The sequence below is a fragment of the Bufo bufo genome, chromosome 1 (genome assembly GCF_905171765.1).
Source record: "Bufo bufo chromosome 1, aBufBuf1.1, whole genome shotgun sequence".
NCBI classification, from domain to species: Eukaryota; Metazoa; Chordata; class Amphibia; order Anura; family Bufonidae; genus Bufo; species Bufo bufo.
In genome coordinates, this window is record NC_053389.1 from 175,147,647 (window position 1) to 175,167,786 (window position 20,140).

The 20,140-nt window shown below is 47.2% G+C and overlaps 1 protein-coding gene across 1 annotated transcript in view; it reads left to right on the plus strand.

Annotated features, from left to right (window-relative positions):
• Positions 1-20,140, plus strand: part of JAM3 (junctional adhesion molecule 3) — a 63,901-nt gene that overhangs the window by 27,478 nt on the left and 16,283 nt on the right. The window contains exons 2-4 of the mRNA XM_040432283.1: positions 12,868-12,933; positions 13,466-13,579; positions 16,107-16,259. Of these exons, the coding sequence (XP_040288217.1) occupies positions 12,868-12,933; positions 13,466-13,579; positions 16,107-16,259 (333 nt within the window). The remainder of the gene's footprint in view (positions 1-12,867; positions 12,934-13,465; positions 13,580-16,106; positions 16,260-20,140) is intronic.

Genomic DNA, 20,140 nt, shown 5'->3' on the forward strand with positions numbered 1-20,140 from the left:
GCATGAGACACTAAACTGCTCTAAGGGCTCATGCACGTGAACGGGTCTGCAATCTGAAAGATACGGTGTGGAGGCATGGAGCGGAAGGCCATGGAAGCACTACGGAGTGTGCCTCCGCACCGCAAAAAAAAAGAACGGGCTCTATTTTATTGCGGTGCAGACAGACTGCAGACCCATTCAAGTTGAATGGGTCGGCATCCATCACCGGCCACACGGACAGTGCACATGCATTGGGGACTGCAATTTGCGTTCCCCCAATTCCCAGCATGGACGGCACACGTCCTTAAGGGTGCATTCACACAACCATAATTCTGGGTCCGCATCCGTTCCACAATTTTGCGGAATGGGTGTGGACCTATTTATTTCAATGGGGCTGCAAAAGATGCTGACGGATGTCCGCATCCATAGTTCCATTCCCCTGTAAAAATATAGAGCATCTCCTATTGTCCACAATCGCGGACATTTTCTATATATCGCCGGCCATGCGCGATCCGTAAAATGCGGAACGCACACGGCCAACATCAGTGTTTTGCGGATCCACAATTTACGGACCGCAAAACCCTTAGGCCTCTTGCACAAGAACGTTGTGTGGCTGTATTGCGGCCCTCATACGGCGGGTCCGCAATACACGGGCACTGGCCCGTGTGCACTCTGCATCACTGAGATGTGGAACGGAAGCATGGAGCGGAACCCCACGGAAGCACTACGGAGTGCTTCCGTGGTGTTTCCGTCCGTGCCTCCGCACCGCAAAAAAATAGAACTTGTTCCGTTTTTTTGCAGTGCTGACAGATCACGGACCCATTCAACTTGAATCGGTCTCGATCCATCCCGCCGTCGCATGGACGTTGCCCCTGCATTGATGACCGCAAATTGCGGTCCCCAATGCACAGAACGGATGCACAAAGTTTGTGTGCAAAAGGCCTTAGGCCCCTGGGTCCCACTAAGCCACACCCCTGATCCGCTCAGGCCACGCCCCCTCCCACTCCTGAGCCGACGGGGATTGAAAAAATGAAGGTAAAAATCAACTTCTGTCAGCTGCAGGGGTGGGAGGGAGGGTGACTTTCTCCCTGCAGCTCACACTCAGACAGTACAGTGCTGCTGTCTTAGGCTACATGCACACGACCGTATGTGTTTTGCGGTCCGCAAAAAAAAGGATGACGGATCCGTTTTTTCTGCGGATCCATTGTAATAATGCCTATCCTTGTCCGCAAACTAGAAAAAAATAGGACATGCACTATTTGTTTTGCGGAGCAACGGAACGGACATACTGATGCGGACAGCACATGGTGTGCTGTCCGCGTTTTTTGCGGACACGGAACGGACACGGAAACAAAATACGGTCGTGTGCATGAGGCCTTAGACTGAGCTGTTCTAAAGGACACTCCCCCGATCCAGTAAAGGCCACTGTTAAGGGGGCAGGTCACTGTCAAGGGGGTGGTATGCTGTGAAAGTCACTGTTAAAGGGGAAGGCTGCTGTAAAGGTCAAAGTTAAGGGGGTAGGCTGCTGTGGAGGTCCAATTTTAAGGGATGGGGCACTGTGGGGGGGGGGGGGGTGTAGATGTCACTGTTATAGTGGATAGTGTTGATATCTTTTAACGACACACACAAACAGCTAGTCTAATATATAATGACGAATACCCTGCTCTGGTTTCTTGGTGCATTAGCCGTGAACATGGGGACAGTGAGTTATAGGTGCACCACCTCCAGTGATTCGCGCCCATAGCATACATGAGGCATATTAGTGTTCCTCCAGCCTCAGGGTCTCGTCTTTGTGGAAAAGTAAGCGTCCTGCTGTGACCAAGGCCCACCACTCGGCACCTCTGCAGGATGAGCGTCTACGCTGGGGGTTGGGAATTACAAGGGATTTAGAGCCGTGTTAGTCTGTCTCACATTCCGGCTGATTACAGTCCCTGCTCAGAGTGACCTCATTGTGTTGTCTCTGCCTGGTACATCCACCATGAGGTCACTGCCAGCCGCCTTCATGTATGCTGCTTAACTTCTCCGGTGGCTGGGATGACCATTCATTACTCTCAGATTTGAGCAGATTCTCACCGTGTGTTCCTACCTAATCTAATGTAATGGCTATTGTAGGGGGAGGGGGTCAGACAGGCCTCTGCAGAATAAGCGCTCATGCACACGGCCATTGCCCCGCCGTGGCCGTATTGCGGCCTGCTTACGGTGGGTCCGCAGTACACGGGGCACCGGCCGTGTGCACCCTGCATCACTACTTTTTTGCGGTGCGGACCGTCATGTGCGGATCGCGGACCCCATTCAAGTGAATGGATCCAAGATCCGCATGCGGCTGCCCGACGGTCGGTGCCCGTGCATTGCAGACCGCAATTTGCGGTCTGCAGCACGGGCCCGGCCAGCACACGGTTGTATGCATGAGCCCTAAGGGTGTATTCAGACAGTGCAGTCGTGGTGTAGTCGAGGAGTACACGTAGTAAAACACATGCATTTTTACTAATTGCAGAGGTTTGTGTTACCTGTGGAACCACACCAGTAAGCAATAAAAATGTGTCATGACGGGAGTGCGTTAGGAAGCGCACCCTGAATACACCCTTAAATAACTCAGAGGGGGACATTTATCAAAACTGGTGTAAAGGAAAACTGTCTGAGTTGCCCATAGCAACTAATCAGATACCACCTTTTATTTTGAAAAGGAGATCTGAGAAATGAAAGGTGTAATCTGATTGGTTGCTATGGGCCACCAAGCCAGAATATCTTTACACGAGTTTTGATGTCCCCATGTATGGGGTTTTATGTTCCATACAATATAGAGATACAGTAGAGAGCCCATTCACCAGCCTAATTATTGCTCCATACAGTATAGGGGTACAGTAGAGAGCCCATTCACCAGCCTAATTATTGCTCCATACAGTATAGGGGTACAGTAGAGAGCCCATTCACCAGCCTAATTATTGCTCCATACAGTATAGGGGTACAGCAGAGAGCCCATTCACCAGCCTAATTATTGCTCCATACAGTATAGGGGTACAGTAGAGAGCCCATTAACCAGCCTAATTATTGCTCCATACAGTATAGGGGTACAGTAGAGAGCCCATTCACCAGCCTAATTATTGCTCCATACAGTATAGGGGTACAGCAGAGAGCCCATTCACCAGCCTAATTATTGCTCCATACAGTATAGGGGTACAGTAGAGAGCCCATTAACCAGCCTAATTATTGCTCCATACAGTATAGGGGTACAGTAGAGAGCCCATTCACCAGCCTAATTATTGCTCCATACAGTATAGGGGTACAGTAGAGAGCCCATTCACCAGCCTAATTATTGCCCCATACAGTATAGGGGTACAGCAGAGAGCCCATTCACCAGCCTAATTATTGCTCCATACAGTATAGGGGTACAGCAGAGAGCCCATTCACCAGCCTAATTATTGCTCCATACAGTATAGGGGTACAGTAGAGAGCCCATTAACCAGCCTAATTATTGCTCCATACAGTATAGGGGTACAGTAGAGAGCCCATTCACCAGCCTAATTATTGCTCCATACAGTATAGGGGTACAGTAGAGAGCCCATTTACCAGCCTAATTATTGCCCCATACAGTATAGGGGTACAGTAGAGAGCCCATTCACCAGCCTAATTATTGCTCCATACAGTATAGGGGTACAGTAGAGAGCCCATTCACCAGCCTAATTATTGCCCCATACAGTATAGGGGTACAGTAGAGAGCCCATTCACCAGCCTAATTATTGCCCCATACAGTATAGGGGTACAGTAGAGAGCCCATTCACCAGCCTAATTATTGCTCCATACAGTATAGGGGTACAGTAGAGAGCCCATTCACCAGCCTAATTATTGCTCCATACAGTATAGGGGTACAGTAGAGAGCCCATTCACCAGCCTAATTATTGCTCTATACAGTATAGGGGTACAGTAGAGAGCCCATTTTTTAGCCTAAGGGCTCATGCACACGACCGTATGTATTTTGGCTAGGGTGGCCAGATGTCCGGTTTTCTGGTTCGCTGTCTGAGCGTGAGCTGCAGTAACTCGCTGAGGCTTCTCTCACCCTCAGTCAGTCACTAGAGCCGCAGACATGGCTCCCTGTGGCTCACTGACGTAGAGAGAAGTGCCCCGGGCTGCCCCCAGCTCACCTTCCGGTCTGAAAGTTCTAACCTCTCCTCCCCCATGTTTTTCCGGTCGGCGGTTGGGCCATGGCTTCACAAAGGTATGGGTGTGGTTTGGAGGCGTGGTCTGGGGCATTATGGGTGTGGTTTGGAGCGTGGTCGGTGAGGTCCGGATTTCTAGGGTGAAGCCAGTGGCCACCTGAATTTTGGTGTCTCCAAAAAACCCGTGTGCATTCTGTATTTAGTGGAATGGAACAGCTGGCCCCTAAGAGAACAGTACTATCCTTGTCCATTATGTGGACAATAATAGGACATGTGGAAATGGAATGCACACAGAGTAACTTCCATTTTTTTGCGGACCCATTGAAATGAATGGTTCCGCATACAGTCCGCAAAAAACAAAACGAAACGGACACAGAAAGAAAATACATTTGTATGCATGAGCCCTAATTATGGCTCCTTACAATGTAGGGGTACAGTAGAGAGCCCATTCACTGGTCTTGTGTCTCTATACAGTATAGGGGTACAGTAGAGAGCCCATTCACTGGTCTTGTGTCTCTATACAGTATAGGGGTACAGTAGAGAGCCCATTCACTGGTCTTGTGTCTCTATACAGTATAGGGGTACAGTAGAGAGCCCATTCACTGGTCTTGTGTCTCTATACAGTATAGGGGTACAGTAGAGAGCCCATTCACTGGTCTTGTGTCTCTATACAGTATAGGGGTACAGTAGAGAGCCCATTCACTGGTCTTGTCTCTATACAATATAGGGGTACAGTAGAGAGCCCATTCACTGGTCTTGTGTCTCTATACAGTATAGGGGTACAGTAGAGAGCCCATTCACTGGTCTTGTCTCTATACAGTATAGGGGTACAGTAGAGAGCCCATTCACTGGTCTTGTGTCTCTATACAGTATAGGGGTACAGTAGAGAGCCCATTCACTGGTCTTGTCTCTATACAGTATAGGGGTACAGTAGAGAGCCCATTCACTGGTCTTGTGTCTCTATACAGTATAGGGGTACAGTAGAGAGCCCATTCACTGGTCTTGTGTCTCTATACAGTATAGGGGTACAGTAGAGAGCCCATTCACTGGTCTTGTGTCTCTATACAGTATAGGGGTACAGTAGAGAGCCCATTCACTGGTCTTGTGTCTCTATACAGTATAGGGGTACAGTAGAGAGCCCATTCACTGGTCTTGTGTCTCTATACAGTATAGGGGTACAGTAGAGAGCCCATTCACTGGTCTTGTGTCTCTATACAGTATAGGGGTACAGTAGAGAGCCCATTCACTGGTCTTGTCTCTATACAATATAGGGGTACAGTAGAGAGCCCATTCACTGGTCTTGTGTCTCTATACAGTATAGGGGTACAGTAGAGAGCCCATTCACTGGTCTTGTCTCTATACAGTATAGGGGTACAGTAGAGAGCCCATTCACTGGTCTTGTGTCTCTATACAGTATAGGGGTACAGTAGAGAGCCCATTCACTGGTCTTGTCTCTATACAGTATAGGGGTACAGTAGAGAGCCCATTCACTGGTCTTGTGTCTCTATACAGTATAGGGGTACAGTAGAGAGCCCATTCACTGGTCTTGTGTCTCTATACAGTATAGAGGTACAGTAGAGAGCCCATTCACTGGTCTTGTGTCTCTATACAGTATAGGGGTACAGTAGAGAGCCCATTCACTGGTCTTGTGTCTCTATACAGTATAGGGGTACAGTAGAGAGCCCATTCACTGGTCTTGTGTCTCTATACAGTATAGGGGTACAGTAGAGAGCCCATTCACTGGTCTTGTCTCTATACAGTATAGGGGTACAGTAGAGAGCCCATTCACTGGTCTTGTCTCTATACAGTATAGGGGTACAGTAGAGAGCCCATTCACTGGTCTTGTCTCTATACAGTATAGGGGTACAGTACAGAGCCCATTCACTGGTCTTGTCTCTATACAGTATAGGGGTACAGTAGCCTGATTACAGCCCATGTACATCTCTGCAGGAATATGTCCCAATTATAGAAGTAACAGGAAATGGGTGCGAGCTGGTAGTGTGTCCGTGCAGTCTGAGGGGGAGGGGGGATGGATAAGCCTGTAAGAGGATGAGGTGAGGAGCAAAGCGATAAGACGCTGATTACTAGGGGATAAGGCCCAGCATCATCACTGTGTATAGGGTGCAGGAGTCCCCAGGTCATAAGGTTTTCATGTTGGTGGACATGTTTAATATTCTTAAAATCCAAGTGACCTCACCAAATTGTGAAACCTGTTCACCTGTGTAGCATTCATCGCAGATGAGAAATGCCAAAAGCTGTATGGCCAGGTTTCCTGACGCAGTTCTCTTGGTGCAATCGGAGAAGTCCTATCTGTCCTCTATACGTTCTCTCCTTTTATGATCCAGTCCCGATTTTGGCTTCCAAAACTGCATCAGGAAACCTGACCGTGTGGCCGGACCCTAACCGTGCTGTGTGGAAGATGAAGTATAGCACAATCCAGTGTCGGACTGGCCCACCAGAGGTGCGGCCCAGATTCTGTTATCATAGTGGGCCCTAGGAGACAAAGCCCATTTGGCTGCCTTCAGAGCCATTACGGTCTATTTCTGTGGTTCAAAACCCATTAAACTTTATTGACGATGTAGGGGTTGGGCCTCGAAAATAAATTCCTCTGGTGGGCCCCCAGGAACCCCAGTCCAAAAGTGGCTGAAGGTTGCCGTTATGTATAGCTGATGAACTTGTGGGTCAATGCAACTACTGTATTTCATATACTGTAAACCGTTTTCTATGTGGAAGATGGAAAAATATCTTTTTATCCATATATAGAAGCCAAGAACTCTGCAGCTTTACAGGGAATCTGCATTTAGCATGTTCTCTTATCTCTGAACTCCAGGCTTCCTCTGTGGTGAATAAAGGGACTTATTCAGGGTGTGTTTTCGGTTAATTCTATGCACACAGTGGTTAATGACCCCCTTAGTTATGCTGGGCTTCTAGGGTATGGGATTTATAATTGAATGGAGGGATCTCCATGAATAGGATGCACGGCTGACTGCCCCCAGACATCCCCAATTCATCACAATGGCCTTTGGTCATCATGGGTGTCACCAGTCCAGGCCTGAGGCTTCCCCTGTATCATTCCACTCTTGTTAGCATCTAGATACTTTCTAGTAACAGTCCATGGTCCACATTTAGGGCTTTTGCACACTAGGATTGTCATGATACCAAAGTTTTGATTCAATTTCAATACCATAAAAAAGTATTGCGATACTCTATACCATGCGAAAAAAATAAAACGCCAAAAAAGCCGCGTGCATTCCATATATTATGGAACGTCCGGCCCATAATAGAACAGTCCTATCCTATTTTTTTTTGGGGGGGACAAGGTGATTAAAAATGGCGAATCGCACAGTTTTGATTTTATTTCTTTTACAGCGTTCACCGCATAGGAAATATTTTTTTCATATTTTAATCACACTTTTTTCGGGCATGGCTATATGTAATATGTTTATTTTTTATTGTTTGTAAATTTTATATATAAAATTGGGAATACTATCAGCCCCCTTAGGGGCTAGAACCCTTGTCCTATTCCCCCTAATAGAGCTCTATCAGGGTGAATAGAACCTCACACTGTCCCTCTCACATGTGCATAGTACACACAGCAGCAGGGAGCTTACTAGGGCTGCAACGATTAATCGACTTTATCGATAATATTCGATAACGGTATTCGTTGACGACGAATCCAGTTATCGAATAATCGCCGATTCGTTGCTATGCGGGTGGGCGGTTTACTTTAAATCAGCGCATCTTTATTTTACCTTACAATGAAGCTCCAGTAACAGGCAGAGCGGACGGCGGCGTAACGTCACTTACTCACGTGACGCCCCTGCTCCGCCTCCTTCATTCATAAAGTGGGCGGAGCAGGTGCGTCACGTGAGTGAGTGACGTTTCGCTGCCGCCCGCTCTGCCTGTTACCTGCTTCGTTGTAAGGTAATAAAGATGAGCTGAGTAAAAGTTACTGCCAGAATAGTCTCCTGTGAGCAGCGGGGCCGGGGCTGTTATAGGGAGGGGGATCTGTGTATGGCACTGCTATGGGGAGGGGGATCTGTGTATGGCACTGCTATGGGGAGGGGGATCTGTGTATGGCACTGCTATGGGGAGGGGGATCTGTGTATGCACTGCTATGGGGAGGGGGATCTGTGAATGGCACTGTTATGGGGAGGGGGATCTGTGCACTGTTATGGGGAAGGGGATCTGTGCACTGTTATGGGGAGGGGGATCTGTGCACTGTTATGGGGAGGGGGATCTGTGCACTGTTATGGGGAGGGGGATCTGTGGATGACACATATAGCATAAGATGCTATATAGTGTCATCTATAGATCCCCCCATATCAGTGTCAGCCACAGATCCCCCCTACCCATAACAGTGCCATCCACAGACCCCCCCCCCATAACAGTGCCATCCACAGACCCCCCCCATAACAGTGCCATCCACAGACCCCCCCATAACAGTGCCACCCACAGATCCCCCCCATAACAGCGCCATCCACAGATTCCCCCCATAACAGTGCCATACACAGATCCCCCCCCATAACAGCGCCATCCACAGATCCCCCCCATAACAGTGCCATACAGAGATCCCCCCCCATAACAGTGCCATCCACAGATCCCCCCCCATAACAGTGCCATACACAGATCCCCCCCCCCATAACAGTGCCATACACAGATCCCCCCCCATAACAGTGCCATACACAGATCCCCTCCATAACAGTGCCATCCACAATTTGTTTTAATATGGCCTTTGAACATAATTTTTCAAGTAAAATCATATAAACCTCTTTGTTTTGTAATTTTGGTGTTTTTTCCCGATTTAATCGATTAAATTATCGACAACTAATCGATTATTCAAATAATCGTTAGCTGCAGCCCTAGAGCTTACCATGGCAGCCAGGGCTTCAGAGGTATATAGCATTATAATGGCCATGAGCTTCTGCTAAACTTGAGCAGTGTCCAGAAGTGAGGATCGCACGCGGAGCGTGATTCCTGCGGTGGGCTCGCTCGTGTGAAACAGCCCTTAGAATAGTGTTTGGCTTCTTTGTGTATCGGAGGAGTCCTGTGAGTAGTAGGACATTTGCAGTTTGGACTTTTCTATCTTTGTTCTTGTACAGTCATTTGACACAGCTTTCATGTAGAGAATGTGGATCACAGCTCTCCAGGGAACGCGCCTGACATATCCACACACAAATGTAGTCATTATCGCCCCTGATAGCAGCCTTCTGCACTATAATGCCTGCGTCAGTTCCTCGGACAGATGAGGGATTCCAGCTCTACATCAGAGAAGACAGCTGACAGGAACCCTTCCCCCAGGCTCCTGCCTCGTAACTGTCTCCTTGGCCAAGAGCAGGAATGCTCAAGAAACTGCCAGGTACTACAGAGTCCAGAGGAGCTGGTGTCTAGTGCTCCAGTAAGACAAACAGCCCTGTCATCTGCTTCCCTTGGTTCATCTATGGCTTGACAAAACCTCAAAATACAGTTAGAAATGTGCTAATTTGGTTTGTTTTCAAGTCACATCTGTGAATGTTCATATTTCTGGATCACAAAATAACTGAAGTTGGCTCCTATAGCATTGCCTATAGCATTAGGGTACTTTCACACTAGTGTTTTTCTTTTCCGGCGCTGAGTTCCGTTAAAAGGGCTTAATGCCGGAAAAGAACTGATCAGGATTATCCCAATGCATTCTGAATGGAGAGCAATCCGTTCAGGATGCATCAGGATTAGAGATAAGCGAACTTCTGTTTTAAGTTCGGCGTCTAAAGTTCGGCTTCCGGTTAGCGGAGGATCCCGATATGGATTCCGAATTCCGTTGTGGTCCGTGGTAGCGGAATCAATAATGGTCATTATTGATTCCGCTACCACGGACCACAACGGAATTCGGAATCCATATCGGGATCCTCCGCTAACCGGAAGCCGAACTTTAGACGCCGAACTTAAAACAGAAGTTCGCTCATCTCTAATCAGGATGTCTTCAGTTCAGTCATTTTGACTGATCAGGCAAAAGAGAAAACCGCAGCATGCTAAGGTTTTATCTCCGGCCCAAAAAACTGAAGACTTGCCTGAATGGAATGTATTAGTGCCAGATCTGGAATGCCGGATCCGTCCTTCCTACGTTTTGCCGGCGACGGAACTGCTTGCCGGATCACTGTGCGCAAGTGTGAAAGTATCCTTAAAGAGGTTGTCCAGCTTTAATTCAACTGGATTAATGTTTCTATCACGTTATACACTGCTCGTTTCCATGGTTACAGACCACCCTGCAATCCATCAGTGGTGGTGCTTGCACAATATAGGAAAAACGCTGGCCTATGTGCGCTCCCATGGTCCCAGCCACCAGAGAGGCTGACTCTTTTTCCTATAGTGTGCAAGCACGACCACCGCTGATGGATTGCAGGGTGGTCTGTAACCATGGAAACGAGCAGTGTATAATGTGATGGAAAAATGAATCCAGCCAGCAAAGGAAGCAATATGGGTAATAACAATACATTAGTAAGTGCCTTGTATTAACTATCTCTACATTATAAATGCCACTTACTGAAGTGAGACAATCCCTTTACTTATCGTAAAACAGTCCCAGAAGTTAAAAAAAAAGTCCCTTTTAGGGTTCGTTCACACGACCGTTGGTGTCCCGTTCCCATATTGCGGACTGCATTTGCGGATCCGCAATACACGGGCACCGTTCCGTTGTCATTCCACATCGCGGATGCAGACCCATTCATTTTAATTGGTCCACAAATCCGGAGATGCGAAACGGAAGCACGGAACAGAACACTACTGAAGCACTACGAAGTGCTTTCTGGGGTTCCGTTTCGTTACGTGCCTCCGCACCGCAAACAGATAGAACATGCTTTATCTTTTTGCGGAATGGAGGGATCGTGGACCCATTCAAGTGAATGGGTCTGCGATCCCCATGCGCCTGCCCCACGGAAGGTGCCCTTGCATTGCGGACCGCAATTTGCGGTTCACAGCATGGGCACGGGGGACACCAATGGTCGTGTGAACGAGCCCTTAAACTGTGTGATTTGAGTGTTGACCGTACAGTGGACACTTTTTGATGGTTCTTGTGTCTCTGAACTGGACTTGCCCACAGCCCCTATGCAGTTACTGGAGTGATGTCCTCTTTAGAAATAGTCTGGCTCTTCTGGAATGTCCCATTCTGTTCCCCACTGTTACGTGTTCAGAATTTTTTTTACAAAAAAGATAAACTCATGTAAACAAGGAAAATGGCCCTGGGCTAAAAAAATGAATAAACTCTAGATAGCGCGCACACACTCACCAGTGAACAGGAGCAGCCAGATGTTAGGCTTAGCTAACAGTACCATTTCTGAATTCTGAATATGCTTATTTTTTCGATCATGACCTGTATGTTTGGTACACTGCACAGTACCACTTCTCTTGTCCTGTATACTGGGTATAATCCTGAGTATCTGCTCTTATTCTGTATATATGGACACTGCACAGTACCACTTCTCCTGTCCTGTATACTGGGTGTAATCCTGAGTAACTGCTCTTATTCTGTATATATACTGGGTGTAATTCTCAGTATCTGCTCCTATTCTGTATATTTGGACACTGCACAGTACCACTTCTCCTGTCCTGTATACTGGGTGTAATTCTCAGTATCTGCTCCTATTCTGTATATATGGACACTGCACAGTACCACTTCTCCTGTCCTGTATACTGGGTGTAATTCTCAGTATCTGCTCCTATTCTGTATATATGGACACTGTACAGTACCACTTCTCCTGTCCTGTATACTGGGTGTAGTCCTCAGTATCTGCTCTTATTCTGTATATATGGACACTGCACAGTACCACTTCTCCTGTCCTGTATACTGGGTGTGATTCTCAGTATCTGCTCTTATTCTGTATATATGGACACTGCACAGTACCACTTCTCCTGTCCTGTATACTGGGTGTAATTCTCAGTACCTGCTCTTATTCTGTATATATGGACACTGCACAGTACCACTTCTCCTGTCCTGTATACTGGGTGTAATTCTCAGTATCTGCTCTTATTCAGTATATATGGACACTGCACAGTACCACTTCTCCTGTCCTGTATACTGGGTGTAATCCTCAGTATCTGCTCTTATTCTGTATATATGGACACTGCACAGTACCACTTCTCCTGTCCTGTATACTGGGTGTAATTCCCAGTACCTGCTCTTATTCTGTATATATGGACACTGCACAGTACCACTTCTCCTGTCCTGTATACTGGGTGTAATTCTCAGTATCTGCTCTTACTCTGTATATATGGACACTGCACAGTACCACTTCTCCTGTCCTGTATACTGGGTGTAATCCTCAGTATCTGCTCTTATTCTGTATATATGGACACTGCACAGTACCACTTCTCTTGTCCTGTATACTGGGTGTAATTCTCAGTATCTGCTCTTACTCTGTATATATGGACACTGCACAGTACCACTTCTCCTGTCCTGTACACTGGGTGTAATTCTCAGTATCTGCTCTTACTCTGTATATATGGACACTGCACAGTACCACTTCTCCTGTCCTGTATGCTGGGTGTGATTCTTGGTATCTAGTACCAAGTAGTATTCACATACTGCTCAGTACTATTTCTCATTTTCTGTATGTTCCCCTAATGTATGCAACAGTACCGCTTCTGTACTGTGTGCTGGGTATGGCACTTGGTTTGGATAGCTTCTCTTGTGTGATTTTTGCAGACACTTTTTTGGTTTGATATGATCCGATCCCTAACAGACTTTTGTATTTACTTGCAGGTTGCACAGTGATGACGGTGGACTTATATTCCTCCAATACAAATCCAGAAGTGCAGGAATTTCAGAGTAAGAACATCACTTCTGATCCTTGGCAAAGCTACAAGATCCTAGAACTGCCCTCATGTAGATGCCTTAGCACTCACTCTAGATTGGTCTGCGTACTGGTTGCCACTTGCTATAGATGATTCTGAGCACAGGGCACTCGGTCTGCCTACAGGTCACCACATGCTGTAGCTCAGTCCGCGTACAGATGTGCGCCCCCTCTAGATCAGTCTGTGTTGGCTCTAGACTGGTTTGCATGCAGGTATATACTCTAGTCCGGTCTGGATATTGGTTTGCCCTAGATTCTGTGCACAGATCTGCTCCATCACTAGCCTGATCTGTGTACGGGTCTGTGTCTGCCCAAGCTCAATCTGCGTACAGGTCAGTCCCCATTTTAGCTTGGTCTGTAGTGATTTTTTTTTGTTTTCCTCTTGGGATTTTTAAGTCAGTTTCTATAGCACACACAAAAGAAATAGCAGCCTCTCATCATGAAGACTGTTGGAGGGTTACTGCACCTGATCCATCCACTGAGACCACTTTCTCTATGTCTTACCAGGGGTGGAGCTGTCGTGTGTGATCAAACAAACGAACACAGGCAACCCGCGCATTGAGTGGAAGAAGATCAATAACACTGGCACCTCTTATGTCTATTTTGATGGTGTGATTCAAGGTTTGTACAGCTCATCTATTTTCCACATTCATTTTTACAGGTTATTCCATTCATTGGTGACTTAAAGGGAATCTGTCACCACATACCTTTAAATAAATCCTGCTGGCTTTGGAGATGTGCACTTGGCCAACTCCATTTGTCCCATATTGATTTGGTGGTCCCAATCCAGAGATATAAGTGATTTATACATAAATAAACTGTCAGATGAAATGCTGAATGTTGAAATAAATTCCCCATTAAAAGTGTCCTGTCTGACCCAGGAAGAAGTACAACAGCGACTTAAAAAGATTAAAATAGACAAATCGCCAGGACCAGATGGCATACACCCCCGTATCCTAAGGGAATTAAGTAATGTCATAGCCAGACCCTTATTTCTGATATTTGCAGATTCTATACTGACAGGGAATGTCCCACAGGATTGGCGCATGGCAAATGTGGTGCCAATATTCAAAAAGGGTCCAAAAACAGAGCCTGGAAACTATAGGCCGGTAAGTTTAACATCTGTTGTGGGTAAACTGTTTGAAGGTTTTCTGAGAGATGCTATGTTAGAGCATCTCAGCGGAAATAAGCAAATAACGCCATATCAGCATGGCTTCGTGAGGGATCGGTCATGTCAAACTAATTTAATCAGTTTCTATGAGGAGGTAAGTTCTAGACTTGACAGCGGCGAATAAATGGATGTCGTGTATCTGGACTTCTCCAAAGCATTTGACACTGTACCACATAAAAGGTTAGTATATAAAATCAGAATGCTCGGACTGGGAGAAAACGTCTGTAAGTGGGTAAGTAACTGTCTCAATGATAGAAAACAGAGGGTGGTTATTAACGGTACACACTCAGATTGGGTCACTGTCACTAGTGGAGTACCTCAGGGGTCAGTATTGGGCCCTATTCTCTTCAATATATTTATTAATGATCTTGTAGAAGGCTTGCATAGTAAAATATCAATCTTCGCAGATGACACTAAACTGTGTAAAGTAATTAACACTGAAGAGGACAGTATACTACTACAGAGGGATCTGACAAATGTAAAGTTATGCACATGGGAAGGAATAATGCAAGTCACCCGTACATACTAAATGGTAAAACACTCGGTAACACTGACATGGAAAAGGACCTAGGAATTTTAATAAACAGCAAACTAAGCTGCAAAAACCAGTGTCAGGCAGCTGCTGCCAAGGCCAATAAGATAATGGGTTGCATCAAAAGGGGCATAGATGCCCGTGATGAGAACATATTCCTACTACTTTACAAATCATTAGTCAGACCACACATGGAGTACTGTGTACAGTTCTGGGCTCCAGTGAACAAGGCAGACATAGCAGAGCTGGAGAGGGTCCAGAGGAGGGCAACTAAAGTAATAACTGGAATGGGGCAACTACAGTACCCTGAAAGATTATCAAAATTAGGGTTATTCACGTTAGAAAAAAGACGACTGAGGGGAGATCTAATTACTATGTATAAATATTTCAGGGGTCAGTACAGAGAACTATCCCATCAGCTATTTATCCCCAGGACTGTGACTGTGACGAGGGGACATCCTCTGCGTCTGGAGGAAAGAAGGTTTGTACACAAACATAGAAGAGGATTCTTTACGGTAAGAGCAGTGAGACTATGGAACTCTCTGCCTGAGGAGGTGGTGATGGTGAGTACAATAAAGGAATTCAAGAGGGGCCTGGATGTATTTCTGGAGTGTAATAATATTACAGGCTATAGCTACTAGAGAGGGGTCGTTGATCCAGGGAGTTATTCTGATTGGAGTCTGGAAGGAATTTTTTATTCCCCTAAAGTGAGGAAAATTGGCTTCTACCTCACAGGTTTTTTTTGCCTTCCTCTGGATCAACTTGCAGGATGACAGGCCGAACTGGATGGACAAATGTCTTTTTTCGGCCTTATGTACTATGTTACTATGTTACTATTTTATATTGTGCAGATTAGCCGCTTGGTGCAACAATAGTGTTGCTGTTGCACCTGGAGCTGTAGTCAGTGTCAGTGCTGCCCATCTCCCTTTCCCCACCCGCTCTGAGATACATGTGCCCCTTTGATCTGCATACGCACCGTACAGTACTGAGTTCCACCAGGCAGATGGTACCTGTACTTCGCATGCATCCATCCACCTGGTAAGCCTCAGTACTGTACAGCGAGTGCGCCAATCATCCAAAGAGATGATGCATGCGCAGCCATGAGATTTCAGGGACAGGTGCAATTACCTCTTCACTGCCTGACCCTGTCACTCAGCGTGGGAGGGCACGGCCGGCACATAAACTGACTGGACCTCCGGGTACAACGAGGTGCAACAGCAACACAATCATTGCACTTACTTTGCATAACTTATAATCGTTTATATGTCTGGACTGGGACCACCAATCAACATGGGACAAATGGGGTTGGATTCAGCCAAGCACACATCTCCCATGTCAGCTGGATTTATTTCAGGGTATGTGGTGACAGATTCCCTTTAACCACCCGGCTAGAACCCAAGACTCCTCCACTTCTCATAGCTGAAACATTTTTCTCTTTTTGTTAGGAGACCTGAAAGATCGGGCTGAAATCAAGGGTAGCAGTTCCCTGGTTATTTCCAATACCAAGCGGACAGACAACGGGAAGTATCGCTGTGAAGTTGCAGCAGCTGATGATCTGAAGAGGTTTGCAGAAATCACTATCACCCTGACAGTGACAGGTGAAGACCCCTATACATAGCTGGCTAACCCTAATTCTGCCCTAAGTTGTGGTTCAGGGCCAGGCTCTGAGTCTGCTCTGATAGTGAGAATGTATTAGGGAATTGCTGTACATGCATTTCTTTGCTCCCTCCGCCGTTCTTTAATTATTGTTTGCATTGTCTGTAGTCCTGGTTCACTGCAGTAATTCTCACTTTACTTCTCTTTTGCTTATTTACAATCTGAACCCTTGCAGGTACATCACGAGGCTTAGATTTTAGTATCCTATCCAAGCCTTGAATCTTTACTTTCAAACAGTGCAATATTCTAGGCGGAGCACTTGTCTGAAGTCGGGAAGCAGCTGAAAGTTTTCTTAGGCCCGGTTCATGTCACTGTTTAGCGTTCCGTTCTTCTGATCCGTCAGACAAACAGAAAATGTAAAATTAAATAAAACACGGATCCTTTATTTCTGAGCATGAGTTATGATCAGTTTGTGTCACTTCTGTCAGAGATCGGAGTACTTTCTGCTGTCAAACATAGCTGATCTCTGACAGAAGTGACACAAACAGATTACAACTGATGCTCAAAATAAAGGATCCGTTTTTTTTACCTGACAGATGAGGAGAATGGAAAGCTAAGTGGTGGTGTGAACCCGGCCTTAAGTTACTTGTGCTGTGTGTATGTAAGGAGGTGGAGAATACGGCTAGTGATAGGAAGACAGGTCGAGGCCTACTTATCATCTATCCACTGCTCCACCTTCCACTGACCCTGGGGGTTGTGAGGGACATACAATTTTTTTTTTCTTCATGTTATTATTCCTCTTACTAGTCACAACCTGGTACTGTCACTTGCCCCAGTTGTGCAGTCTCCAGTGTCCACGGCGGGATTAAGGAACTTTTCTTCATGTTATCACCTCTCTAAGGCTACTTTCACACTTGCGTTCGGGGTTCCGCTTGTGAGTTCCGTTTGAAGGCTCTCACAAGCGGCCCCGAACGGATCCGTACAGCCCCAATGCATTCTGAGTGGATGCGGATCTGCTCAGAATGCATCAGTTTGGCACCGTTTGGCCTCCGTTCCGCTCAGCAGGCAGACACCCGAACGCAGCTTGCAGCGTTTACGTGTCCGCCTGGCCGTGCGGAGCCAAACGGATCCGTCCAGACTTACAATGCAAGTCAATGGGGACGGATCCGTTTGACGTTGACACAATATGGTGCAATTGCAAACGGATCCGTCCCCCATTGACTTTCTATGTAAAGTCAGGAGTCCCTATTAATATACCATCAGATCGGAGTTTTCTCCAATCTGATGGTATATTTTAACTTGAAGCGTCCCCATCACCATGGGAATGCCTCTATGTTAGAATATACCATCGGATTTGAGTTAGATTGTGAAACTCAGATCCGACAGTATATTCTAACACAGAGGTGTTCCCATGGTGATGGGGACGTTTCAAGTTAGAATATACTAAAAGAACTGTGTACATGACTGCCCCCTGCTGCCAGGCAGCAGGGGGCAGACCCCCCCTCCCTTCTTCCCCCCTGTATTTAACTCATTGGTGGCCAGTGCGGCCCCCTCTCCCTCCCTCCCCTGTATTTAACTCATTGGTGGCCAGTGCGGCCCCCCTCCCTCCCTCCCCTGTATTGAACTCATTGGTGGCCAGTGCGCCCCCCCCCTCCCTCCCTCCCCTGTATTTAACTCATTGGTGGCCAGTGCGGCCTCCCTCCCTCCCCTGTATTTAACTCATTGGTGGCCATTGCGGCCGCCCCCCCCCCCTCCCTCCCCTGTATTTAACTCATTGGTGGCCAGTGCAGCCGGCCTCCCTTCCCTCTCTCCCCTGTATTTAACTCATTGGTGGCCAGTGCGGCAGGCCCCCCTCCCTCCCCTGTATTTAACTCATTGGTGGCCAGTGCGGCCAGCCCCCCCCCCCCCCCCCCCCCCCCCCCTGTATTTAACTCATTGGTGGCCAGTGCGGCCGCCCCCCCCCCCCTCCCCTGTATTTAACTCATTGGTGGCCAGTGCAGCCGGCCTCCCATCCCTCTCTCCCCTGTATTTAACTCATTGGTGGCCAGTGCGACAGGCCCCCATCCCTCCCCTGTATTTAACTCATTGGTGGCCAGTGCGGCCAGCCCCCCCCCCCTGTATTTAACTCATTGGTGGCCAGTGCGGCCGGCCCCCCCTCCCTCCCCTGTATTTAACTCATTGGTGGCCAGTGCGGACCCCCCCTCCCTCCCTCCCTCCTCTGTATTTAACTCATTGGTGGCCAGTGCGGCCCCCCTCCCTCCCCTGTATTTAACTAATTGGTGGCCAGTGCGGCCCCCCTCCCTCCCCTGTATTTAACTCATTGGTGGCCAGTGCGGCCGGCCCCCCCCTCCCTCCCCTGTATTTAACTCATTGGTGGCCAGTGTGGCCGGACCCCCCTCCCTCTCTCCCCTGTATTTAACTCATTGGTGGCCAGTGCGGCAGGCCCCCCCTCCCTCCCCCCCTGTATTTAACTCATTGGTGGCTAGTGCGGCCGGCCCCCCCTCCCCCCCCTGTATTTAACTCATTGGTGGCCAGTGCGGCGCCCCCCCCCCCTGTATTTAACTCATTGGTGGCCAGTGCGGCCGGCCCCACGTCCCACCCCCCCCCCCCCCCCTAATTAAAATGACCGACCCCCCATCATTGGTGACAGCGGAGAGTTCCGATCGGAGTCCCAGTTTAATCGCTGGGACTCCGATCGGTAACCATGGCAACCAGGACGCTACTGCAGTCCTGGCTGCCATGGTTACTTAGCAATTTTAGAAGCATTATACTTACCTGCGATGTCTGTGACTGGCCGGGCGCTCCTCCTACTGGTAAGTGAAAGGTCTGTGCTATAAGCAATGTATAGTATATTCTAACTTGAAGCTTCCCCATCACCATGGGAACGCCTCTGTGTTAGAATATACTGTCGGATCTGAGTTTTCACGAAGTGAAAAATCTGATCTGAAAAAAAAACAGTTATGCAGACGGATCCGTTCTGAACAGATGCAAGCGTTTGCATTATAGGTGCGGATCCGTCTGTGCAGACACCAGACGGATCCGCTCCGAACGCAAGTGTGAAAGTAGCCTAACCTGTCACAGCCTGTTGCTGTTATCTTTCCCAATCTACAGCCTACGAGGGTTTGTGCATCTCAGATTCAGACTTTTGTTTTTTTTTTGCAATACATTATGCTTTAATGCAAAATTACATGAAAACACCCATGATTTATTTACGCCACAATAGTGGTGTAAATAGGTTGATAAATGTCCCTCAATGTGTTTCTGGGCCTCTGACAAACCGGTAAGTCACTCCCTTAGTTCAGTGTTGCCTTTCAAGGTCTTTCTGTGGCAGATAATCGTCTGCCCCCCTCCATCTTTGTTATCTATATCTTTGGCATGTGTTAATAAAGCAAGTTTCCAGATGTCCAATTATTTATCCATCTTTATCTTATGCTGAAATTTCCCATATACTTTGTGAACCCTGCGTGTCAGATAGTGATGTAAATTTGCTTATCTGTAATGTATTCATTCATTTGTATTTCTACGAAATTGACTGGTGTAACATCATATTACACTGTATTGTAAAAACCCAGTCATTGAGTCAAGGGGAATTGCCCCTAGAGGTCTTTTGAAATCCAACCTGGTATTTTTAGTTTTTCTCCAGCCATTATCATTTTTAGCCCAGGAGTGACCCTTGGAGGCGCATTAAAGAATTGCGCTGACGGTTTAGCGATATCTGGTTTGCTGTAGTCTATAGGGGTAAATCGCATATCCGCAAAAAATGGGATACCGGCCTTGTGCATTCCGCATTTTGCGGAACAGAACGTCTTGCGCTCTATAGAATAGTCCTATCCTTGTCCGTAAAACGGAGAGCAATATGACATGTTCTATTTTTGGCAGGGGC